The 27,186-nt window shown below is 41.7% G+C and overlaps 1 protein-coding gene across 3 annotated transcripts in view; it reads right to left on the bottom strand.

Moving 5' to 3' along the window:
- The window catches only part of LOC125622917 (calcium release-activated calcium channel protein 1), a 32,489-nt gene extending 16,678 nt beyond the window's left edge, over window positions 1-15,811 (bottom strand). Inside the window, exon 1 of one of the 3 annotated variants that reach the window (XM_048821536.2) lies at window positions 15,348-15,811. In XM_048821536.2, coding sequence (XP_048677493.1) covers window positions 15,348-15,461 — 114 coding nt within the window. In that variant the 5' untranslated portion in view covers window positions 15,462-15,811. The remainder of the gene's footprint in view (window positions 1-15,347) is intronic. The other 2 variants (XM_048821533.2, XM_048821535.2) reach the window with 2 other exon arrangements.
- Between the last annotated feature and the right edge of the window lie 11,375 nt (window positions 15,812-27,186).

Here is a 27,186-nt window from a genome sequence, read left to right as displayed (position 1 = left end):
CACTGGATGCATTTGCCAACTTATGCTTTTACACAAACAGCTACAACATGCATTCAAGGCCTGTGATCAATAGCTAGTTTCACATATTACAATATACCCTTGACAGGATAAACGTACAGACCTTGTGATTTAGTTTATTACTAGGTTATAAAAGTTTTTAAAATGTGGTTTCTCAACTGAGAGAAGTTTCACATTTTAGAGACATGCGTGGAAGAGAACAATTCAAGACATACCATGACTGGCCACATACACAATATTTATTTTATCCCAGACTACGAAGCAAGCTTTGATCTAGAGCAACTTTTTCAAACATCAGAGCACAAGTTATAACTGGTTATTTGTGGAGCTCAGATCTATGGAATAGGCAAAAAGCTTTAACTGGACCCAGGTTAGACAGGAGTCAGTCTAAAACACACACAGACACAGATCATTATATGCAGCCTGTTCACTGCTGGTGCACCCTTTTCCTGTTCCAATGAATGTAATGGAATGCTGGGGCATACTAGGCATGTTCAGCAGCAAAGTAGATGTATTCTACCTACAGCATTTATATTCACTAAGCAGTGAAGAGTTTCATTTTCATGCACATTAATTTATCTTCTCTCCATTACTTTACTGGTGCTTGTCTTGAAATTTGACAGCTTAGCTGTCAACTCTATTTTAGCCTCAAGAACATTCCATAATTTAAAGACAGCTCAGATATTCTATGCTAATATTTAAAGGAAGATTAATATGACCAAAACAGACTCCAAGTAAGCTTCATCAAATGGATAAGGATGATAAAGACTCCAAGCCTTTTAAAAATCATGGTTGAAGAATCAAGTATTTAATTGCCCCTTCTAGTGTAAAGGAAGTCTCATGCTTCAGCTAGTCAGTTTCCATGAGATGCGGATTAAAAACATTTAATTTCAGAAGGAGGCAGGAATATTTGGAATTCCAACATGCCCTCTGTTCTTGGGCAGCTGATCTCTCCCTCTAGAACTATTTAGGGTGCTCACATGAGCACACCACACAGAGCTGCCTTAATATCAAAAATGAGGGATGCAAAACAAATACTCTTCCTCTTGTTGATTTAGGGTAAGTTTATCCTGGGCTGCAGAGAGTTGGGGAACCATGTTTAAGATGCAGTGCTCAAACACTGTTTCCAGTTTGGCATTGCCCATATTCACCAGCAAAACAAAACCTTGTAAGAAACTGGTTTAGCTGAAACAACATTCAAACAGTCCTTTAACTTTGTCCCTGACCCAGCAAAAATGGTGCATCAGGTGGCAATAAAAAAGCTGCAGAAAAGAGGGGCATTAGATTTATAGACAGTCCACAAAGCTGTTACTGTGTTGGATGATCATGTTATAAAACTGTTTATTTTTTGCCAAAGTGGCTGGCACCAAACTGGATGCTACTAACCATGTCAAAGAACCAGGATATGCCTTGTAATCTGATTTAAACAGGTTAAACCTTGGTTCCATCCACCCAAGCAAAGTTTCAGTTTTTAAATTGGTTGGGTTGCTTTTATAACATGGCTGCTTAATATGGTAAATTTTGTTGTGGAGACAGGCAGTTATCACAAGAGGTCAGTCAGAATCCAGTGCAAGAGCAGGAAGGGTGTAGCTTCCTCCAGCTCACAGTAAGTGTACCATGTGATTACTGCAAGCAAACTTGAGACTGTTCTCTTATATAGAGGAATTACTGCTAGTGTCAATACATTTTAAAAAACTGTCCCAAGTGTCAGCCTTTTGGATTACATGAATTTAATGGATAGCAAGGACACCACTACGTGTGGCACTAATTAGCCCCATTTTTGGCTCTCTCAGTAGAGACCAATGAATGAACCAACCACATAGTGCCATGATTCCTGTTACCAGTTCCTGACATTTCCTTCAGGCCTGGAACCAGCTGGGTAGATACAGACTATATCAGATACTGGAACAGGAAAAAATTAACTTGGAGCCAAGATGAGTAATAGGAGGGCTGTCGGGGAGAACTCTGTTCCCTCTGAAAGGGGCTGTGGGCAGATACCATTTGCCAATGTGCAAGATTACTAAAGCCGAAAGGACCCAATTTTGTTCAAGAGATGAAGACCTGAAAAACCGAATTCAGCATTGATGTTTGAAAGGTAACAGCCTTCCTTCCCGTGAGCATGCAAGGTCTAGTTAAAAGCAAGAAATACCACACACACACACAAACAGCTGCTCCCCTGATACCCACCCAATATTTCATGGGCTAGGAGTGCTCCAAAAAGGGAGCTGTGCGATTTGCCCTGTAGCTGAGAGCCTTAGCTCAGTCAACAGCAAACTGTTCCTGAGTAAGGATCACCAGTGATGGTCTCCAAAAGGGGAAAAGGGGTTTTTGTCCAATCTTTCCCCTAGACAGAAGGGCTGATGGAACTTAGAGAGGGTAATTTGGGAAGGGAACGGGCAACAGGGGAAACAGAATGGAGTAAGACTAGAGAGACTCTCCATGGTTTCAGAAACAGAAAGGACCTCATGAGACTGAGAAGAAAGGAAGAGAAAATAATGTTGATGTATGTTGATTTGGCTTGAGGTATTGTTAAGCAAAAAGGAAGTTTACTGTGTGAAGTTACATTTTTAAGCAATGTGGTAAAACTAGATATAAGCATCACATGCTGACAAGCAGGAAGCAAGAGAATACTTCCTCCCTGCCTTTCCCTTTTACTAACTCTGAAAAGTAAATAGATGCTTCAAGCCCATTTCAAAATGAATTTTTGCAGATCCTTTTACTAATGTGCATTTAGGGCTTGTCCAAAGCCCATTGAAGTCAATGGAACTACAACCCATGGACAAAATTAAATGAGTTCCACACAGTTGGAGTTGGGATTTTTCAAGAGTCTGAAGTGTTAGGCACCCAAATCTTATTAAAATTCAGTGAGATTTGGGAACTTTACCTTCAGCTCTTTTGAAACTCCTCAGTTGAATACTTAAAGATTTCACACAGGAAGGGAGGCTAAACCATGTTTCTGTCTTGGCTAATCTTGACTGCTAGCAAAACTGTACACACTAAACAACTTTCCCCTCTAGAAGTAGTTGTATTCTCACCCTAATTACAGTTTAACAGCTTTGAATGATTCCAAGTAATTTCCTTGTGGACCATGCAGCATTATACATTACCACACAGTTTGGCACAGAGAGGCCTAACTAGCAGCTTCTGCTACAAATACTGCATACTGTTGAGTGCTATTGGACAGAAATTACATTATTTGTGCATCTGACAATATCATCACACCACCAACTGGCAAGGGGGAAACAGTGATGCGCTAATGAACCCATTCCCACCAGCAACAATAAATAAATAAACAAACACACACTCCAGTTTATAAGGAGCAGAGATCAATCACTTGGACAACTGCAAAGGAAGCTTGCTTATGGTATGTGTCTACAGCAGTTTGGGAGAAGTAACTTTCCTGGCATGTCATTTTGTCAGTTTCACAAGAATAGCAGCATATGAATTAGTGTTGTGCTTCAAGTTTCAACACTGTTGTTATGTTTTACAAGCCAAAGGACTGTAAACTTAACATTTTTACTATTAGGGATGGATTTGTTTTCACTAATTTTGAACCCAAATATAGTGGGGGTCAGAAGTCTGACTAATGTTTTTGGATGCATGTTTGAGGAAAGGCTTGAATAAAGAGAAAAAATCCTGTGAGAGAAAGAATAATATGGAGCATAGATTGGACAGAGTGAGAAAGAAGCATACTAATGGACAAACTGAAGCCTTGTGCACACACCATATAAAAGCCATCCACTGGGAATGAGGGAGTCCTATTGCTAATCAGAGACACCCCCTTAGATTTAAAAAAAGTAAACTCTCCTTGGGGAAAATAAAGAAATCAGTTCTAGGTATAGGGGGCAAAGGTTCAAGTCAGTGAACTCTACTGCCAGCACTCCCCTGCCTGTGGGATTCAGTTGTTAAGAGCATCCCGATATAGCAGAAACGCTTCAACAAAGGGCCTGGGGGACGAGAACCTGATTTTTGCTGTCATTTATATTAACAAGAGAGCAGTAAATATTATTTCCAGAGGGTTTTGACTGAGTCATAGATTTGGATCCTGTCCACAATCACTGGTCCCCACTTTCTATAGAAAGCAGAAAAGAAAGAAACCCCCCTGCTAACTCAAGTGTATCTGTATTATTTAGAGAGGACCCCTTTTCCCCACCCCCAAAAAGAGGGACTTTTTTTTGGTAGCCAGGAGTTTATGCTGTGGTATGACATAGTAACAAATGGCCACTTGTGTTCCCTCTCCCACAGTTAACATCAAATACTCGCATTAAAGTGTAATTAAAAGACTGGTTTCAGAGTAACAGCCGTGTTAGTCTGTATTCGCAAAAAGAAAAGGAGTACTTGTATATAATAAGTATATAATAAGATCTTCTAAACTTTCCACAGTATGCATCCGATTAAGTGAGCTGTAGCTCACGAAAGCTTATGCTCAAATAAATTGGTTAGTCTCTAAGGTGCCACAAGTACTCCTTTTCTAATTAAAAGACTGTCTCCTTGAGTTTAACATGACAGGTGCTGTCTGCATGGAGCACAGAGACAGCTTTGCAACTACACCACCACCACCCAAGACCACATTAGATTTCAGCTGGCTACAAAAATCAAAAGCTGTGTTGTGTTCTTCACCCACCCAACTTCTCCTATGGTTGCTATCACCTACACACAGCCATTTCTCCAGAAAGAGTTGGACTGCACTCCTCAAGTTTACAGTCAAGTTGCAGTGGATCCCATAAGGCGAAAATGGTGATGGTGAAGTGGTCATGGGTGCAGAATCTGATTTCCAAGTGATTTCCAGATTTTCTACTGGCCCAGACTAGATCTCACATAACAATTGCTGTCACTAGCATTCCCATCTATGATTCAACCGAGAGTGATGGAGCAGAAGGGTAAGGAGCCAATGGAGCTATTAAACTAAATGACTCATTACTAGATTTCCTATATTTAAACTCTGCAACTTTCAATAGTTTAGGGAAAAACTGGATTAGGCTATTAAGATCGAAATCTCACATTTCTCCCCCCCATGAAGCTAGTAACATTACTAATTTCTTGTAATATGGAAAGTCCCTCCTACAGATCTAATGTCAGCCTCTAAGTGGGATATTACTTGAGGCACTAATCGCTACATTAATAAAACTGAATGTAGAATTGTCAATGCAAGTGCAACCCAACAAATAAGACTGCTCTCATCTCCCCTCCTTTCCCAGTCTTCTTCTGCCGTTCTTTGTGATCTCTTTCTGCCTATTATACATGTTCAAGCAAGAAGTAGATTAAGGTGCACATTTTTAAAGGATATTTAAGTGTTGCTGCACTCAGCACCACAATGCCTAACTGATTTAGGAGACTATCATTTTCAAAAAGGATTTAGGAATGTAGGAGCTCAGATACAATTGAATCCTAAAACCTCTGGAAAAGAGACTTAAAAATTGCTCTAGTCAGTGCTGGAACACCTAATATCTTTACAAATTTCCATTCCAAATTCCAACTTTCAGCACCCAGCTATTTCACGTCTAGGGCTGCAAACAAAAAAAAGTTTACAAAAATATTGTATATAGGATTTCCCCCCACCACTGCCAGTTTTCATGTTCAAGGACAGCTGTACTGATTCTATCTCTATCAGTCTTCATGACTGTGCTACTCATTCTCATGGAGAGAAACACTTAAAACAGAAAAAAATGATGATAAAAAAAAAAAAAAAAGACTGAGCCAGTCTTCCTGACTAGTATCTATACCATTCAGTGAGACTTATTGTAAGGAGCTCATACAAAGCCTCCTGACAGTACAGGGAAGCCAAGGGACATAAGCATGTTCATTAGAAATTGAAAGGATAACCAGTCAGAGTCCCCTGAATCCATTACTAATTACTTTAAAACACAAGAAACATTACACTGAAATAGATCATTTATTCATCTAGCCTAGAATCCTGTCTTCAAGAGGTTTATTACTATATCAAGTTTGAGGATAGCAGAAATCTTTAATACTTGATAGTGGCACTGTTAGTAGAGAACTAATACACAGGGATTATTAAACCCCATTTTGTTTGGTAGTCTTGGCCACAAAATTAAACACAACTATAATTAGATTAGATACATCTTGAAAAGGTAGCATAAATTAATCAATTTTGTTCTGTAGATAAACTGTGCAAGGGGGGGCCAGGTTGTTTCTTGCCCTTTGCATGAGATACAGTGTGTGTGTGTGTGTGGCATCCCCACCCCAACAATGGCTAAACACCACCCTTTGCAGCATCCAAATTCTGGGCCTGCTCTAAATTATGACAGTCTTGAATGGCCATCTAGACACTGTTCTATGGTCCAGAATAGCTGGAACACAGAGCACTCCATCCACCTCCCATTCCTCAGCCCATTATGTCCCTAGGCCAGGGCTGTGCAAAAGGGCAACACATGGTTGCTCTGCCAACCCTATGCCAGCAGAAGAGCCATTTTATATAAGGGATATTCCCAAGGGTTGTGTTCTGCCCTCTTAACGCTGGAGCAGTGTAAGTGGACTGTAGAAGGGGGGACAAAATTAAGTCCACAGTATATTACTACAACTCACTGAAATACAGCAGTTGAGGATTATTTTATTAATAAAATGAGAGAAGTATACTTAAAACTAACAATTACCTCTTAATAAGAGCTTATTGTAAAGAAAGGCTTTAGAATTAGCTTGTAATCTTTATGGGTCATGGACAATGTCTTCCTATGTGTTCGTATAGCACCTATAGCAGTGGGGCCAGGATCCTGATAGAGCATTTTGATAATACACCTTTGTTGGGTGACGTCAGAGTTATAAACAAAAACTCTGATGGAGTATTCAGAAAGATATATTTGCCACACTTCAGAGGCAAGAGCGGATGTTTCTCTTGCAGCACTCTGTATTTGGAAGCTTGTATACTAGTCAGCTAGATGACAATACAGCCACAGTTTGTACAACTGGATCCATCTAAGAGGGTCAATGACTTTGTCCAGTAAGGAATGTCCTTCAGTATAAAGAACCACATAAATCTTCCTGTGTCAATAATTTAAAATTCACAATTTATGCTAAGGTAGCTTTACAGAACCTATTAACAGACGTTCATGTTGTTTTTTATTTCAACAACTGTTTGGATTTAACGAATTCCCCCATAGTATGTGCAACTCAAATACCATCACATTATACCAGTGCATGATCACCTGACAACGAAACAATTTAAGATGTGATATTCGATCAGCCTATTTTTATTGTCCAAGCAGAGTGAAATGTAAGACTTAAACAAACCATGTAAGTGAAGGGTCAGATTAAAGTTTCTTTCAGTTTAAATATACTAAAGAATAGTAACACCAGCATCAGATTATTGTTTTTAATATTTACATACTTTTAACCTGACTGTGTCTTTAATGAACAGCCTTCTTCGTTTTGGAACAACAACAAAATGCAATGTTGACCGTTACTATGTAGCAGTAACACTCTCCAGCATCCACAATAAAAAGCTGAGCTAGAATGACCTGTTACATTGGAAACGCAGTACATGGTAACATATTTGACAAAGATGAAGAAAGTTAACGGTGAAAATTCTCAGGATTTTTAAGAGGAAATTAGAAACAATGCAGAGAGATTAAACAGTTCTTAAAAACAAATTGAACTAAGTGGCTGATATACATATAAACCATGTGGCACATTACAATTCCTAGGTATAGCAGTACCATTATCCTTCTTACCTATCTCTGGCTCAAGCATCCCTCCTACAGCAATACCTGACTCTTAGTTTTGGCTCTAGCAGCCAGGTAGGTGTGCAGAACTCTCCTACATCCAGGGATTTGGAGCGGAGCCCGTGGAGCAGCTCTGGAACAGTGGAGCTGCAGGTTTTTGGCTGGAGCTGGAGCGGAGCCGGAGCACAGCTCCAAAGCCCTGCCTACATCCAGTTAAACCACCACAGGTTGCTAAGTGACTAAAAGTAAAAATATATATTTAATTTTGTCTAATCAGATTTAGTAATCCTTTCCCATCTGAAGGGCCTTCAATTTGAAGTAGTGTCACATCCAAGCTCATACCCATCTAAGCTGAGTCAGAACACCAACCCCTTGGCAGCCCTGATTAGACTACTACTTGCACTTGTAATATATCTTTAACTCAAGGATCTCAAAGCACTTTAGAAAAAATAATCCTCACAATACCCTGTGAGGTAGCTATTATGGCATTTTACAAGTGAGAAACTGATACACAGATATTAGCTGTCTTGATTTAGTTCACATAAGTCAAATGCACAAAATACTAGTTAATGTTCCTTTCCATTGTTGTATCATAGTAACAGCAGAATGCAGCAGAACAGACACAGACTAGCTTAAAATTCAGTCCCTAAAGCCCGTTCTGAACTTGAGAATTTTACTTAAAAAAAAAAAAAATCCCATTGATACAATTGTTGGAATGCTGGTATTAGAAGATATGCTGCTTTAGCACCCCTGCTGCTAGATACCCTGCTTCTAAATACCACTCAAAGCAAATCTAATTGACATTGTATTTTAAATGCCAGCAAACTGCCTACACTAAGGCTCCTAATACTGCCAACACAAATGGAGGTGAAAAACAGTATAAACAATGATGGGTAATTTTTGCAAAATTTCTCTAGTGCGGACAAGGTCAGAACCTAACAGGTTCTCTGTTAGACCAGTCAACGTAATTAACTGCTTCGTTACTCTTGCTCTTTTTAAGGGCCCTGTGCAGACACTGCAACTTACAGCCTAACTCACCACTTCCAGCAACCTGGGGCTTTGCTCATTTGTTGGCTCTGCAAGTCATAATGCTGCCCCAACTGCAAGTCTCCAAGCCCCAAAGACTTCCTCTTAAAAATCTGTATGTCACAGATCCACTTGAGTGTCCCCTCTTGGCCCACACACCAGACCATTGTGAGGTGACCCAGCTGCCGAATCCTGTGTTTTAAGACTCCAGCATCTGAAAGGAGCCCAGGCACTGTCCCTATTTTAGGGCCTCTGGGCACATTCTCAGCGTGCAGATTTTTAATCTAGTCCTCACAACTGAGAGTTCAGACCGTGCAGCCCCCTGTCCCTGGAACCAGTGCTGGCCCATTAGACTCACCCCCCATAGCTTAAACACACCCTCACCCAGAACTCTATAAGAGAGAGCATTTTGGTTTACCTCTTCAAGGGCACACGTGATAGATGTAAGTGCTTGACATACACACAGACTTTGCACATGATTCTGAACCACCACTGCTCTATTTAATAGCACAAGAAACAGATCTCCATAAAAATAATAAGCTCTGTATTCATGTCCCTGCCTCAGTTTCCTCATCACTGCAGGGCACTCTTTGGGAGAGATCAGCATTGCCTGGTGCCAGCTGAGCTCCTTCTGTTTGCAGTGCATGGCTTGGGTTCTGAAACATGGAGTCTTTATGCCCCCAGCTTGCCTCCTCTGATCTTGTCTTATCCATCCCCTGCCTATCTATGAATCTCTCTGCACCTTCCCCCAGTAAATCCTTTTATATCCTCCTGCTCTGTTGCCTTCATCTTTGTCCTGCTTGGAGAATTTCCATTCTCTCCACTGCTGCGGACAAGGGAAGAGAAACCCATTGTCCCAAGATGCCTCACCCTGAATAGATGGTTGCTGCATTCTGATGATACACCACTGTACCTGGATGCAATGGTGGATACACACAGACAGGCATTCATGATACAGCAATTTTTATAACTTCATATCAACCAGAATTCATAAATTGTAAATAGGTTCCCCAAGTCATCAGACTGGTACTGGGCACTGTGTGACAAGGGATGCTAGACTAGCTAAATCCTTAGGCCTACTTCAGTGATGCAGTTACTAAATTACAGTCTGCAAATATCAGAACCGAGTGTACATTTCTCTCAAATGAGTACACACATTACAGGTCAGGACAGGTAACATCAACACAGAATGATGTTAATATAAAAAAGGCTTTCAGCAACCATCACTGCAGATACATGGAATTTGAAACCTGACTTGAGCATTTGCAAATTTTCATTTGTATATACGTAATTGACCCTCGAACTACATTTACATTAGTACACACTCCATTTGATTAAACACATCCCAATTAATCAGGCTAGCTGTTTTATTAAAATTTATTCCTGAGTGCCAGTTTGCCATTCATTATCATCAATCTAATAGTTGCTACTTGACCACACATGTATGAATTTAGCATAGTGAACATACAGTCAGTTAGTGCTAAAGAATTAAGGTATGTTTAGCAAAGTAGTGTGGTCCAGTGTATAAGGCATGGGAATGAGAGTCAGAAGACCCAAATTCTATTCTTGACTCCTCCTACTGATTCACTGTGTAACTTTGGGCATGTCATTTAGCCTCTCTGTGCCCATTTCCCTCCACTCCAAAAGTGGAGGTAATTATACTTAACTGCTTTTTAAAAAAAAAACAGATCCATGGTTAAAAAGTGCTTTAGTGGTGTAACAGTCTAATGCTGGAGGCCGAATTGTCTCTGCACTTATACCTGTGCAACCGTACTGGAGCTAGTGGGGTTGCATGGACGTAAATGAAGGCAAAGTTTAGCCCCTACACTTTAGCCTGGGAAAAGTGAACCACAGCCACAGGGAGCTGCGGGGCGCTGTGCCTGCGGACAGGCAACAAAAACAAAATGTCTCACGGTCCGCCAGCGGATTACCCTGATGGGCTGCGTGCCGAAGAGTGCTGACCCCTGGATTAGAAGATTAAATGCAGTGAGAAGCATTTGTATTTCTCTCTCTCCCCCCTTTCTTTTTAAAGTGGCCTTTTCTCTTAATAGGGAGATTAGGGTGTCCCAATTAGAGGACTACTCTATGGGATTGTTTACATGGTGGGGTTATGTGCTTTGCAGGGGTGTGATATCTAAAGCATGCTAAATTGTTATGCATTAATTGGTCCACATAGACCTGGCTGGTGTGCACTAAAGGTTCCCTAGTACACTTCAACATTGTACTTTTTCAAACAGCACTATGTTAAAATGCACCAGCAGGGTCTACATGGATCTATCAGCATGCAACACTGTAGTACGCTTTAGAAATCATACACTCGTAGAGGCACATTATGTCACGATATAAACAAACCCTGTAGCAGCAAAGCAATGGAGTCAAAGGTTAATTCCCAATGGCAACTTACTAGATTTTGAGAGGGGCAACTTCCCAAAAGTTAAAATGCAATGGCTATTCAGATTCAACATTTCCCACTACTGAGTAACTGGACTCTGCTAATTCACAAGTGAGTTTGCCCTAGAGTTACCACTGATACTAGTTACTACGGTAACTAAAACCAGTAGTCTGCAACTCCAGGACATCATACACTGTCAAAGAAGTCATTGTCAGAGAAGGAATGAGACTTAAGGCCATCACCCCTTTATATCCAAGAGTCACTTTTAGTAGTCCATATTGTATATAATTACATTCACTGCATATAGTTAAATTAATACAGCAATTAATGGATAAAAGTAGAACTGTGCTAGTGAGCTAATGATGAAAACAAGTAGTATTGGTGTTAATTAACACAGATTTTCTTTCAGCTCTAAAAAAAGTCATTTAATCTGCAATATTAAATCCCTTAAATTTTAACAACATACAAACTAGAAGACAATAGAAAGTAAAGCTCTTTTTCTCATTATCACCTACCACTTTTAAAATAAAATATGGATGCAGGAAATTGCCACGATAAACTACTCGGTCTCATCAGAATGGGTGTTTAGTAGAATACACTGCAGTGTAATTGTGCTTAACTACCAGCCTGATGCATGGTACTCAATGGAGAACTAACTGCTATTCTGAGCACAGTTGCCTGTCAGTCAAATGGATGCCTGTCTACCAATGCCACTAAAGAGTTGCATTCTGTTTTTAGCCATTGAAGTATGACAGTGACATTTATTTGACCGTCAGGAGGTTGTTTTACACCAGTCACTTTGTTCTGTTTTGATATCAAATTTGAGTTATGTTATTATTTGAAATAAAAGCAATTTCATGGTTTACAATCTAATATAGTACTCATGTCAAAGGCAGATGGTCTGCCCTTTTCTCAGCAGTGTTGGAAAATGCAACACACTTCTAAATACAGGGTTTTAGAGGTCTGGTTCCTACACCAATTAAGGATAGTTGAAGGTTTCCAGCCCAAAAGAACACATTCTAATTAAAAAAAAAAAAAAAAAAAAAAAAAGGCACTGAAAGCGAGAATGCTGTTTCAAAACAGTGTGCTGAAGAAAAATTAAAGAAGACATTTCTAAAAATATACACAGAAAACCTCCACAATTAAACAACTTTTGCAGCGTTAAAAATGGTTTGTAATGGAGTCCAGCAGGCCACAGAAATCTCCCGTGTTACCGAGGAGCTCATCCCCAGAACTTTTGAGGGTCAGGATTTTTTATTACATATATAAAATGCATGCATACACCTCAGAAGAGAAAAAAATATTGATGATATAGATTCTTACATAAGAACAACCATACTGGGTCAGACCAAAGGTCTATCTAGCCCCACATCCTGTCTTCTGACAGTGGCCAATACCAGGTGCCCCAGAGGGAATGAACAGAACAGATAATCATCAAGTGATCCATCCCCTGTCGCCCATTCCCAGCTTTTGGCAAACAGAGGCTAGAGACACCATCCCTGTCCATCCTGGCTAATAGCCACTGATGGACCTATCCTCCATGAATTTATCTAGTTATTTTTTGAACCTGGTTATAGTCTTGGCCATCACAACATCCTCTGGCAAGGAGTTCCACAAGTCATGTGAAAAAAAAACCTCATTTTGTTTGTTTTAAACCTGCTGCATATTAATTTCATTTGGTGACCTCTAGTTCTTGTTTTATGAGAAGGAGTAAATAACTCTTCCTTATTTACTTTCTCCACACCAGTCATGATTTTATAGACCTGTATCATCTCTTTTCCAGGCTGAAAAGTCCCAGTCTTATTAACCTCTCCTCATATGGAAGCCGTTCCATACCCCTAATAATTTCTTACTATTTAAAAAGCCATGGTTTTCCTAAAAATAAGATTCAGGAGTACAACTGGAAACCCGTATGACCAGCATAATGGGCAGTTAAAGGGACAGTCAAATTTAGTTCTAGTCAGGTTTTTATTATTTAGGAAGTAGACTAGACACTACATCTGCCCTTGAGTCTCACAGTGTGCGTGTTTTAAATATTTTTCTATTCCCTGTGGCTATGTGAAAGAACCACACAATCAGTGAAACTGACTGAGGAAGCAGCAAAATTGATTATACACAAAATTCTACCAAATGGCTGAAAATGAACATAGAGAAAGAGATAGTCTCTTTCAGTTTTAACAACCTTAGGCATTACATGTAACAGTGGTGAAAATACTGGATACAGAAGTACTATTTTTACACTGAAGTTTTCCTTTATAATGAAATAAGATAAAGCAAATGCAGTTGTGTTTCTTATTTGAGAGCCGTGAAGTAGGTATTAGGGCTATTTAACAGATTTAAAAATCATTTAGCAGTTTTTCCACTTCTTGAATGACAGCACTCTAATACTATCCAGTGAATCCAAATGAATTTAAAACCACACAGAGGAAATGGGCTCTAGCAAAAACATCAAAAATAGAAAGATTCTGGTACAATTTGCTGTGTGCGGTAAGACTTTTGCACTAGCTCAGAACCCCCATGAAGTCAACAGGAATCCACATGGGGCACAGCAATCCATGCAACAAATTAGAGGATGGGAGACTTACTGTACATGATTGTAGGAGAAGATGCCTATAAGCTGGACCTAAAGATACATGATCTTCAAGCCTCCAAGGACTTACTCATGCTCTTAAGTTTAAGCACATTAGTAGTCCTGAAACAGTGGTATAGTCAATGGGACTACTCACATGTGTAAAGTTAAGAACATGTGTAAGTCCAAAGGATTGGGGCCTTAAGCTTTAGGTGTAGACTAGGCCTAGGTCAACCCTAGCTACACTGCTTAGTTGATCTAAACCCCAGCACAGACATCCTAGGTTGACAGAAGAGTTATTCTAAGGACCTACCTACCAGCTCTCGAGGGGGTGGATTTACTACACAGCAATGGAAAAAAACCTTTCCATTGTGGTAATAAGTGTCAATGCTACAGCAGTGTAGCTGAAGTACTGCAGTTGTGCAGCCTAAGTTAAGTACAGTGATGATGCATTGTCCAAGAGCCTGATTCTGTACTCAGCACTGTGCCCTTAACTGCCGCTGCCAACAACAGGAGTAGAAGTTGTTTATATAATTTCAGGGCCATAACCTGATAATGAAGAGCAGTGGTATAGCAATTAATACTAACATTGCATGTGAAAATGAACAAGGTGGCCAGTTCAAAGCATGTATGTAAATAACTCATTTTTCTTCAAAAATCAGCCTGAAAAAATGCAGGCAAGATTTTGTGGAGAAATTGTTTATGGAAAACTGCTTTATTTTTGTAAGATACAAGATATGTTCAATGTTGTCCCAGTCTACAATATGCAGAATCCCAAGTTTACAGTGAAGTGGAATGGAAGTCCTGAATTATTTCAATGCACTGGAACACATGGATTATATTCTGGTTATAATGAACCCATTCTGGGAAAAGCTACTGTACCTGGAAATAATATACTCCAGAGATGTGCTCACTTTTGGATCAATGGCAAGGAAGACAAAGCAGTCAGTAAGCCAACCAGCAGAATAACAAAACCCAGGAGCAAAATAATTACACATTTTGGACAGTGTTAGTAAACCAAAGATGGAAGAAAGTAGGTTATGGAAGAAGCCAGTGTATAAAACACAAAATAAAAAATGGTGATATGCAACATTTGCTGTGCAAATCCTTCTAGACCGTTTGAATCATCCTCCAAACCACCTCCTGCTTCATGAACAAAAGACTAAATTCTTCCCCGTCCAGCTCAACTTCAGCCAGGGAGCGAGCCACAGGCTGGTGCTGACAGTTCAGGGTTCAATTCTCCCAAACTCATTGGAGGTGGAAGCACCTGAGCCAAGACGTCCCATTTAAATGGGGGACCAGACACCCAGCCAGTGATTTATCTGGGGAATGCGAGGAGAACGCGATGGGGACCGGGTCCGCAGAGAGGGCGAGGCAGACACATCACACGTCGTCCAGGAACAAGTAAACGGCGCATCCTAATAGATTTAGCTCCTGATAACACAAAGGGCGGGCACAGGCGGTATTTACGGTACAGAGGGGAATATAAACCCACTGGGGGCCCCAGAGCCAAGAGTTAGCTGGCCGCCCTGCAGGATACGGTACGCTGGGCCGACCCAGCGGCACTGCTGTCCCCCGGGTTACCTGTAACCTGCCCCCGCTCCCCCAGAAGAGCGCGGCGGCCGGCGCCTGCCCAGCAGGCGGGAAGGAGGGGAGCGCTCACCATCGCGAACCCCGAGAGCAATGCGGAGGTGCGGCTGGAGGCTTTCAGCTTGGCCCGGCTCAGGTAGAGCTTCCGCCAGGACAGTGCCTGCATCGAGTGCTCGTTCAGGCTCATGGTCTCCGGCCGCGGCGGCTCGCAGCGGAGCGGGGGAGGAGAGGAGCGAAGAGAGGGCGCCTGGCCCGGCTGCTAATCCCGAGGCGCCGCCTCCTCCTCTTGCTGCTGCTGCTGCTGCTACTTCCTTCCTTTCCTTCCGGCTGCAGAGATAGGCCAGCAGCTGCACCTAGCACCCCCCGGCCCCAGCTCCGACCCCTGCCGCAGCTCCGCGAGCCCACGCGCCGCCCGCTGCCCCGCCTCGCCTCACTGGGCGCCGCGCACACGCTTCGATGGCGTAGCCCCGACTCCTAACCCTTCCTGCCGGATGCGGGCTGCCCCGCCCTCCGCGTGAGGGGAGCGGCGCGGCGCCGGGCGATGTAGGTCCCACTAGTTCCCTTCCCACTCCCAGAGGCCGGGCCTTGCAGCTAGGTCAGCGCCGACTGAGGGGCTGGTCCTCCCCTGTCCCCCTTCCAGTCAGGCTAGCGCCTCTATTATTCCCTCCCTCTCGGGGTAGCCTGGGCTGGAGCCCCTGCCCGTCAGTCCCCCCCGGCCTCCCTCCTTCTGCTCACGGTAACCTGGGCTGGAGCCCCTCGCTCCCTCCCCCCCCAGCCCCAGGAAGTTTGTTTATATCTGTGTGTGTGTCACTGACTTTGGGTTCCTTGGTTTGTCTGAAAGTCAGGTTCAAGATATTTTAAGTTGAACAGGGCTGCTGCTCACCTGTCTCTCCATCATCTTCAAGTGGAGTTTTGGGAGCTCTGGGAGAAAAAAAAAAAAGTCAGGCTTAAAGTGGCTCAAGTTGGGCATCCAGTCAGTAGCCGCTTGTGAAAGTGTCAGAGGGGTAGCCATGTTAGTCTGGATCTGTAAAAGTGGCAAAGTGTCCTGTGGCACCTTATAGACTAACAGACATAATGGAATATAAGCTTTCGGGGGTGAATATCCGCTTTGTCGGAAAGTGGTGGCCCTAGAGCTGCAGAGATGAGCTTGGCAGGGGAATTAGGTGGGTTGTCCTTGTCCTCTGATTTATTTATGGCTTATTTTGTTTACTACCAAGTGCTTAAATCACCCTAAGGTTATGTCTATACTGCACACCCCTGGCAGCAGCATATAGGCTATGGGGAGCGTACACGATGCAGTGAAGAGCAAACTGTCTACTTTGGTATGCCTACACTGCAGTTAAAAACCCATAGCTGGCCTGTGCCAGCTGACTGAGGCTTGCTGGGCTCAGGCTCAGGGGCTGTTTAACTGAAGTGTAGAGGTTCAGGGCTCCCCAAGCCTGGGCTTTGGGACCCTCTAACCTCACAGGCAATGTTCCCTCTAATTTTCAACAGGCCATGTGCGCAAAAAATTTCTTCTGTGCTGCTGCCAAAGCAAAAAAAAAAAAAAAAAAAAGCCAGAGTGCGTGCAGTGTTTTGCCGTCTGCGTGGGGTTTAATATCTATGCGCGTCTGCATATGCGCACAGCTTAGAGGTGACAGTGCTCACAGGGTCCTAGAGACTGGGCTTCAGCCCAGTCCAAATGTCTACTTCAAAATTAAACAGCCCCTTATCCTGAGCCAGTTGGCAGCAGCCAGCCACAATTTTAATTGCAGTGTAGACACACCTACTGTGGTGTGTAGCTACAGATGGCAGTGGGAAGCTTCTGGAGCCTTTCCTCAACCACTCCCCAGTGCATTTCCCTGCAGTGGGGAAAGATTCCAGCAGCAGGATACAACTCTGCTAAACACAGCAGTGTAATGGGGGAGGTACTGCTTAAGGGTGTAGAGAGCCATGTAGAGTATATGCCAACAAGGTTTAGGCCTGTCTTTAAGTAGTGCTTCACTGTCTACACTGCTATTTATATCAGTGCGGGGGGGGGGCATGTGTAGTGTCTGTATGCTACACAGTGCAGTAAGATTTGTGCAACGTAGATGTACCCTAAATCTTCATTACGTCACTCTTTTACATTCCTTATTCTAGACTTACTGGGTCAAATTAATCCCCTCATTAAACATCCAGATATTTTCCTCACTTTCAAATCCAATCTGGCACTGCAGACTGGGGACAAGGGGTTGCAAATTCTAATATTCCAGCACAGGCAGTTGAACTCAACTGCCAAATTCCAACTGCCATGGAACCTTCTGATCCCAACATTCCAAGCACTGGCAGTTGAAGTCCAACCACCAGGCCACCTTCCTTTCACTGTATTTTATAACCTTCTGGTAAAATATATTATTTTTACATTTATAGCAATGCATAATCTCCTTCCTTAGAAGTTTTTAAGGTCAGGCTTGACAAAGCCCTGGCTGGGATGATTTAATTGGGGATCGGTCCTGCTTTGAGCAGGGGGTTGGACTAGATGACCTCCTGAAGTCCCTTCCAACCCTGACATTCTATGATTCTAAGATGTAACCACCTGAATCCTAACCCATGCTTCCACTTAAAATTAATGTAACACCTAAGTACCCTTTGGGAAATTTTCTGTGCCCTACAGTTGGTAGCAGATAAGTCAGAATCAGTAAGTACTGTAGTGCAGCAGACAATAAATGTTGATGTTGAGATTTTCCACTTCTCACATTTGTCAACTGAACAGGTATGTCTGTCCCCACCCCTTCTTTGAGTCTCTTTTATAAAAGCTATCCTCACCAGAATTTCTCCATCTCCATTCAATGCTTTTCCAGCTTAATGTTGAACTTTTTTGTTGTTGTTGTTTGTTAATATCACAGAACATATCCCAGGAATAAGTAGTGTACATTTTCTATGTTTTGATTAAACTATTCCCACTCTTGCTATACAGATTATTCTATAGCCAAAAGTCTACTGATCATTGAGTTGTCAATACTATCTTATTAAGTTAAGAGGAATGTACAAGGGAACCTACTCGGAGATTGTCCTTAGGATTTCAGTTAAATCAGTAGAGAGTCACTAGAGTGGGAGAGGTGTCTATTGTGGAATCACAACTCTAAGTCATATTTCTGTGACTCGCCATTCACCCTCTGTAAAATGGGCTTACCTCCTATCTCTTATGAGGTAAACACTCATGAAATACTTCACAATTTGTTAATATTTGCATTTGTATAGTACTTTCCATGGAATGATTACAATCTGGCATATTGTTTATAGTGAAACTGAGTAAGATTTTAAAATTGAATGCATCACAACATTTACTATTACTGAGGTACAATGTATTGTTCAATGATCTTATTAAGCATTCACATTGTGGTTTTGCCTACAGAGTGACCAGGTCAAGGCCCTATTTGCTAGCTGTTGTATAAACATCCTGACAGTCCCTGTCCAAAAATAACAATTTAACAAATAATGGAATTCCCACCCCCCACACATGCAGTTTTCCTGTGTAGGGATTGCAGACTATGTTGTGAGGAACACCTTCCAAAATAATTCTGGGATTCCTCACTTGATCTTGCATCCAAAGACTGAGCAAAAGGTCTCAATGCCCTGCCTTTATGTATTAAATACTGTCATAACCATACAGCTAAGGGTAGCCTAGAATTCCTTCTTACCTGTAAGGGGTTAAGAAGCTCAAATAACCTGGTTGGCACCTGACCAAAAGGACCAATGGGGAAAGAAGATACTTCCAAATCTTGGGGTGGGGAGGCTTTGTTTTGGTGTGTTCTCTTGGGAAGCAGAGAAGCATCAGGTCAGAAAACTCCTTCTCCTGTAGACCATCCTAAAAGTCTCTCATATTACAAAAATTGTAAGTAAAAGCCAGGCAAGGCATGTTAGATTATCTTTTGTTCTGCTTGTGAATTTTTCCTTTGCTGGAGGGAAGTTTATTCCTGTGTTTTGTAACTTTGAACTAAGCCTAGAAGAAGTTCTGTTGTGTTTTTTTTAATCTTTTGTTACCTGTAAAGTTATTTTCCATCCTGATTTTACAGAGGTGATTTTTTCTTTTTTAAAAAATAAAAGCCTTCTTTTAAGAACCTGACTGATTTCTGTATTGTCTTAAGACCCAGGGGTTTGGGTCTGTGATCACTTTGTAACCAATTGGTTAGGATATTATTCTCAAGCCTCCCCAGGAAAGGGGGTGTAAGGGCTTGAGGGGGATATTTTGGGGGAATAGGAACTACAAGTGGTCCTTTCCCTGATTCTTTGTTAAATCACTTGGTGGTGGCAGCGTACCATCCAAGAGCAAAGAATTTGTGCCTTGGGGAAGTTTTAACCTAAGCTGATAGAAATAAGCTTAGGGGTTCTTTCATGCGGGTCCCCACATCTGTACCCTAGAGTTCAGAGTGGGGAGGGAACCCTGACAAATACCTTTTCTGAATGCATAGGCGATTTGTATAATACACTATTTAGCACTTAAACAGCATTTTTCACCTGAAGTGCTTATCCTGTTTTTGTAAGGCATAATTATTTATTATTTCTGTTTTATAGAAGGAGAAAGCAAAGCACAGAGAGGTGAAGTGACTTGGCAAAGGTCACGCACCCACAAAAGGGATTCAGGAATCCTGGGTCTTAATATAAAGGTACTCGTTGTGTCACAGTGAGCTTGTGGGTATGCAGAGGTGTAAGTGAGAAAAAGAAATATGCTAACATAGTTAAAGTAAGAACCTGAGAATACAAATGCACCTAGTAGGTAAGGATGGCTCTGCTTTCTATTCTCAGACACGGGAGAGGACAATCACATCCCAAAGGCAGAAGCTATTTTACATTTGGTTTACTTGCATTGGCTATAAAAGGCACCGAGGGATTGATTTTCCACCCCATGCATCTTCTGTTATTCACACTAGTGCAGAGTGTAAAAATACTGTCATTCTGATTTGGTATCATTTTACACATAAGTGACAACACAAGAAATCAGGACCTAAACATTTTGTTTTCTTAGTTCCTCTTTTCATGCTTCTCCTGATCTGTAAGTTCATTAATTTAGCTATATATCAAAAGGCAATGATGGAGTCTATACAAACATGACCATTATTATACCTTTTATTTAATTTGTACTGCATATTTTAAAGTTACCAAATCAGAGAAATCAGATTGGTAACTTGAAGCTTCAGATCACATTTCCCGGGATTACAGGTTCCTAGCCCAGCAGAGTTGACCCAGCCCTTCATCCTTTCCCAATAAATCAATCAAATATTTAGTTTGGCGAGACATGGTCTTTTGGTCTTGTCTGCTGTATATGAGCATTAAAGCCCCCACAGCACCTGTAAGAGTATGGTTTGCCCTTAAGGTTTTTTTCCTGTAAAATGTCTTACGCCCCACTCTTGTTCCACAAGTTCTGCATTGGTTGGTTGCTGCCCTCCACCCCAGAGGGGGTTGCATCTCAGTACTTCTGTGCATATCTAACTTTCACATCCATTTGGATTATAAACCCTGTATAAGTGAAGAGTATTAACATTACTTTTTGCTCAGTTGTCTTTTAAGTCTGTAAGCACACATGCAAAGAAAACAAGTACAAAGAGCATTTTTAGTATTTCTCAACATCCAGTAGTGGGATTGTTCAAGACAACTAATTGCAAAGTCATAAGTAGTACCCACGTAAAGATTTTAAATGAACTACCATGCCTTACTTAGAAAGCTGGTAACCAACAGGCTTTAAATGTTTCCTCTCCCACCTCTTCAAACAAGAGCTCTTTAAGGCTCTGTGGTTTAGTTTGTGGGGGAATCTTAACTGTAAAAATATATTTGGGATCAGTGCTCAAAGCCTATGAAAGAGCACAGCTCTACACATATAGATAATAAGATTATTTAGTAGCTTTACTTGTAAGTGCACACGGTTTTGGTTGAACCATAAAATATTAAAGCAGCATAGTTAATCACTAGTTTAGGCTCCATTTCCCAAAATAAATTTATTTTAAAATGATTGTGTTCTAATGTATGAGGCTAATGCAAAAATCTGAAGTGGACTAATGATGTCTGGAAAGGGGAAATTAATAGCATGAAGAAAACAGCTACTCTGTGGGTGCTCCAAGGCTGGAGCACACACAGGGAAAAATTGGTGGGTGCTCTGCACCCACCAGCAACCATGCTCCCTGCCCCACCCCAGCTCACCTCCACCTCCTCCCCTGAGCGCGCTGCGTCCCCGCTTCTCCTCCCAGCGCTTGCTGCTGCAAACCAGCTGTTTCACGACGTAACAAGCTCTGGGAGGGAGCAGGAACGCGGTGCTCTCAGGGAAGAGGTGGAGCCGGGACAGGGATTTGGGAAGGGGTTTGAGAGGGGGCAGGGCAGGGGTGGAGGTGGGGTGGGGCCAAGCACCCACTGGAGCCAGCAGAAGTCAGCACCTCTGAACTACAGAATAGTTAAATCTGTCAGTTGTTCTAATAACACTTCCTTACTATAGGTCTGTGAGCTATAATAAAAATAAAATAATTGTTCAGATAAACAAGACTTTAGTTCTGTTTAGAAGTTATATTCAAAGTGGGCTGTCTACTACCATTTTCGATCCCCTAGGTGCAATTTTTGGGCATTATGCTGCTTGCAGAATTGTGTGTGTGTGTTTACTACACAACTTCACAAATGTTTTCCATTGCCTGTAGTGCTACTTTTAGCTTACATAATGCAATTAAGAAAGTTAAAATAGCAAAGCCAGCATGCTTACTTCCTTTGTGATTTTAGGTATATACAAGAATGCTTTTAGTCCATTGTCTCTCTAGTCTTTCCCTCTTTTACATTTCACTTAACTAGGAAAGGTATTGAAACATACAATAATCCTGCACACTGATGCATTGAAGCAGCAGTCTTGTGTTTCATTTCCCCAGCCTATTAATGCATGTTCATATATATCACATCCACATTTTCAAACAGCAAAAAGCCACCCGCATAGCCGTTAGAACATAAGAACAGCCATACTGGGTCAGACCAAAGGTCATCTAGCCCAATATACCGTCTTCTGACAGTGGCCAATGCCAGGTGCCCCAGAGGGAATGAACAGAACAGGTAATCATCAAGTGGTCCATTCTTTGTAGCCCATTCACAACTTCTGGCAAACAGAGGCTGGGGCACCATTCCTGCCCATCCTGGCAAATAGCCATTGATGGACCTATCCTCCATGAATGTACCTAGTTCTTTTTTGAACCCTGTTATAGTCTTGGCCTTCATAACATCCTCTGGCAAGGAGTTCCACAAGTTGTGTGAAAAAATACTTCCTTTTGTTTGTTTTAAACCTGCTGTCTATTAATTTCATTTGGTGGCCCCTAGTTCTTGTGTTATGAGAAGGAGTAAATAACACTTCCTTATTTACTCTCTCCACACCAGTCATGATTTTATAGACCTCTATCATATCCCCCCTTAATCATCTTTTTTCCAAGCTGAAACCTCCCAGTCTTATTAATCTCTCCTCATATGGCAGCCGTTCCATACCCCTTATAATTTTCGTTACCCTTTTCTGAACATTCCCAATTTTTTTTTTTGAGATGGGGTGAACACATCTGCATGCAGTATTCAAAATGTGGGTGTACCACGGATTTATATAGAGGCAATATGATACTTTCTGTCATATTATCTATCCTTTTCTTAATGATTCCCAAGATTCTGGTCACTTTTTTTGACTGCTGCTGAACTTTGAGTGGATGTTTTCAGAGAACTATCCACAATGACTCTGAGATCTCTTTCTTGAGTGGTAACAGCTAATTTAGACACCATCATTTTATATGTATAGTTGTATAAACATATAGTTTATATGTATAACCCTACAAGACCTAGCCGCCGCCACCAATACATCCCTACAAGCCCTAGCATTGGCCTTTTAAAATAAACTTAGTTTGATCTCCAATTGTTAGAGGACAAACATCTTTTACTTTTAACCAAAGTATTAAAATTATAATACTGTCTACCTACATTTTTTCCTCCAGCCTATGTACAATAAACTCCAACTGGGAAAGGACAAACCCAACAAAGTTAGTTCTTTTACTTCTTTTCCTAACTGCTGGTCATTATAAACCCTAGCATTTCTCTTTCCATCCCAGCCTCCTCTTGAGGTGCTAATTAGAGTCAGCTGTACTTAATTCACTCTCAGCTGGAGGTGCCTCCCTCAGCTGACCCTGAACCCTTTCTGGGAATGAATGCATAAAAGCCCAGGCTGCTGTTTGATGTAGTGGGGTCTTTACATAAGGGCACAATAGGGATAGAATTCCAGGATTCCTTCCTGAGGGCACTGAAAGATCTGAACATCCCATCACAGAGGTGCACCTTTAATTCTGTGCCATGAATGTACTTTTGTATGTCCTAGAATAGGGATGAACCATTGTAACCCTCCAGCATTCTTAATGAGGTACAGTATTCGGCACAGAAATAGACGCATTCATGCCACCCTCTGCATAGCAGCTTTTCTACAGTATATTGTTAGCTGAATATGCAAATAGTTGTTTCTGTTATTGTCACAGAAGAAAACTGTGTTGGTGCAAAATGGAAATTAAAATGGAAGGCTTTGCATAAAAAGTATAACAGGTAAGAAACTCAATAGGCAGATGAGGAAAGGATTGTCAGCAGTCTCAAGCAGTGATAAGTCTAAGGCCATGTCTACACTAGCACTTATGTCAGCAAAAAACACACTGTTGAGCACCATAAGTTTTGATAGCATAAGCACTCGTGCACAGATGCTCTCCCGCCAACATAGCTACTGCCACTCGTTGAGCTGGTTTTATTATGTCGAGGGGAGAGCTCTCTCCTGTCGGGATAACACAGCTACATGAGCGCTCTTACAGCAGCACAGCTGTATCAGTACAGCTTCTAAGTGTAGACATGCAGAGCAGCCCTCCTTGGAAAGATGTGGGATGTAACTTCAAGTTGCAATCACCGAGCTTCCTAAGTGGGAAAAACATTGATCCAGGGCTGGCGGAGCCTTCCCAAAGTGGAAGGGCCGGGGGCTTCTGCCCCACTCCTTCCCCTGAGGCCCCTCTTCTCCCCCCAAGACCCCACCTGTGCCCCCTCCTCTTCCCCTGAGGCCCCTCTTTTTCCCCTGGAGGTCCCACCCCCAGCCAAGTCTGAAGCCAGAGTGGGGCTGGGGAGCCTGTCCTGCTCCATTGGAGTTGGGTGGGGCCAAAAGCAGCCCCCAGCCCTTGTCCCCGCCCCTCGGGCCCCCCGCCCAGGGCAGGTGGAGGGACCCAGGCTCTCTACAGCTGCCTGCACAGCTCTTACCCCGATCCAGCTCTGGCCAAGGGGCAGGGCCTGGAGCTGCAGCCCGGCAATGGTAAAAGCTGCACAGGCAGCTCTGGGGAGCTGGCGCGTGCCACAACTGCCCGGGCTCCTGGGTGGAGCTCCACCAGCTGCTGGCCTGGCCAGGGGGTGGGGTCTCAGGGGGAAGAGGAGGGTAAGGGGTCAGGGTCCCATGGTGAAAAGTGGGAGGGCTATGGACCCCTGGCCTCCCTGTTCTGGTGCCCCTGCATTGATCTGGTCTGGCTAGAGAGCCACAGAAGTATCTTTTCACATAATGTCCAAGGGCAGCAAAATGTTTAAACATCTGGCTTTTCATGTCCATCCAGGCTAAGATGCCTGACAGGTAGTCCATAGTTTATGAGGAAAGGAAAAAGGTTTAAGGATCTGATTTTAGCAAAATTTATTCTATTTATCAGGAAACAAATTTCCCTATGAGCTCAACAAGGGTGAAATTCACCCTGTCCCACACACAGCCTGAGTAAACATAGCATTGACAACTTTCATGATTCTATCATGAGTTGTGAGATAGTAGGTGTTTTTCTTAAAGCTCCAGCTCTTACTGTCACCTGAACATGGATAGGATGTAGCACATTGTGCACATAATGGTACTATAAATAATTTTACTAACCTTAACAAAAACAGATTAATTGTAGCCCATCTCCCAACAACCCAGCCACCCCATGACCATATGAATACATTCACTAGTTTGTTTTATTTTTGTAAAGGAACATTGGAATTGTTGTTCCAATGGTTCACCTAATCCAGTACCCTGGTTGATAGTGGTCAGAAAAAGGGGCCAACACTCTCCCTGCAGAGGAATAACCTGCCCGGACGGGAAATGCTTCCTCACCATGAGGTTTAATACCACTTATAATTTTTGTTATTCCATCTAAGGCAAGTGTTGATGTTCTCATCATTCATATAAATGTCCAATTCCTTTTTGGGTCCAAGTTTTTGATTAATTATAACACAAAGTGAAGAAAATATTATTTTATTGGTAAAATATATATTTTTAAAAGAAACAGAACAAGTCTTTTATGAAAATATTTAGTTGATATGATGAACCATAAAACATGGTTATGAAATGTTAAAATCAATCATTTCTGTCTCAATATAAGATTAAAAAATATCAATGTTCTGATGCTGGAAGCCCACAGACTTAGACTTTGATATTTCTGAAACATCTTTACTTCCAGAATTTTTGTAACATGTGCTCTAGTTTCTCTGTAGGTGTGTGTTTGTGTTTGCTTGATATGCCAAGAATTCCAGATTATATTGATCTGGAAAAAAAAAAAAAAAAGAGAGAGAAAATTTCCCCCCTGTCTCTGTGGTATCTTATTGATGGACTTTTTGTAACAGGGACTTATTTATTTAATTGATTGATAGATTTGTTCCTGATGATTCTCTAATTACAGTTATTTATCCTGTACTCTACTACTCTGGCCCCAGTCCTAAATGCATGCTTAACTTTAACCATTGTATTCCTGGCTTAAAATTAAGCCTGTGCATGCAACTTCAGGATTGGAATTTTAAGGGGGCAATAGATAAGCATGCATATTGATATATAATAAACATCACAACACCTCACAACTCTTCATGTATTCTTCCACATAACATCTCTGTGGCAAGAAAGACCTAATTTTATAGATAGGAGCTTTTCAAAAGAGACTAAACACAGATCCCCAAAGGTATTTAGGTATCTAACTCCAAATAAATCAATGACTGTTAGGGATCCTCAAAGGTATTTAGGCACCTACCTCCTAATAATTTAAATGGATGTTGGATGCTTATATTCCTTTGAGGATGTGGGCCTGAGTGACTTGCCCAACATCACACAAGAAGTCTGTGATGGATCCTGGAATTAAACCTGGCTCTCATGAGTTCTAAGCCACATCTGAACAGTCTTTCCTCTCGCCATTTGCCATAGTTCATTGAGTCTTCAGTTTTTCTAATGAGACTGCCACCAAGGCCTATGATGTTGGCTTTGTGATGTGTTAGTTATATGTTTTGCACAATATTTTAATCTATCAATTAAAGTGTTAATTAACTGACTCTGTATGCAGAGGGGCTAAACAGGAGTCTATGTGAGTGACTGCGTTCTGTTGTATAGAAGTGCACAGAAACAATAAAGAACAAAAAGCTATTGCAACTGATTTTCTCGTCTAATTGGTCTGGGAACAAAGCTATGCAGAAATACAACTTGCTGTCTGCTTGTGAGGTTTCTATTGGCTTCTAAACTGGTATGACAGTTGTTTAGATCCCTTACTCTTTGGAATCTTCTTTTTTTTCTATTTTGATAAAGGTTAAGCATTTTGTTAAGAAATGTCACTTAAGATATTTGTAATTCCTCAGTGTACAACAATGTGGACACCTGGGAACTGATCCAAAATATCTACCTTGTTTTACACAGACCTCCAAACTGCCATCAGAGAGTAATAACTTTTGATCACTATCAACCTAATCCAGATTTGAATTGGTGTCTTAGATGTGAAAAGCACTGGTTCCCCTTACCAATCCTAGCATTAAGCAGTTCTCCTAAAGCCCCGGAAACCCAAAGGCTGAAAAAAGAAAAGGAGTACTTGTGGCACCTTAGAGACTAACAAATTCATTTGAGCATAAGCTTTCATGAGCTACAGCTCACTTCATCGGATGCT

The sequence above is a fragment of the Caretta caretta genome, chromosome 15, assembly GCF_965140235.1.
Source record: "Caretta caretta isolate rCarCar2 chromosome 15, rCarCar1.hap1, whole genome shotgun sequence".
Lineage (NCBI taxonomy): Eukaryota > Metazoa > Chordata > Testudines > Cheloniidae > Caretta > Caretta caretta.
Note: the sequence above shows the minus strand (reverse complement) of the source record. Positions and strands in the feature narration are given on the sequence as shown.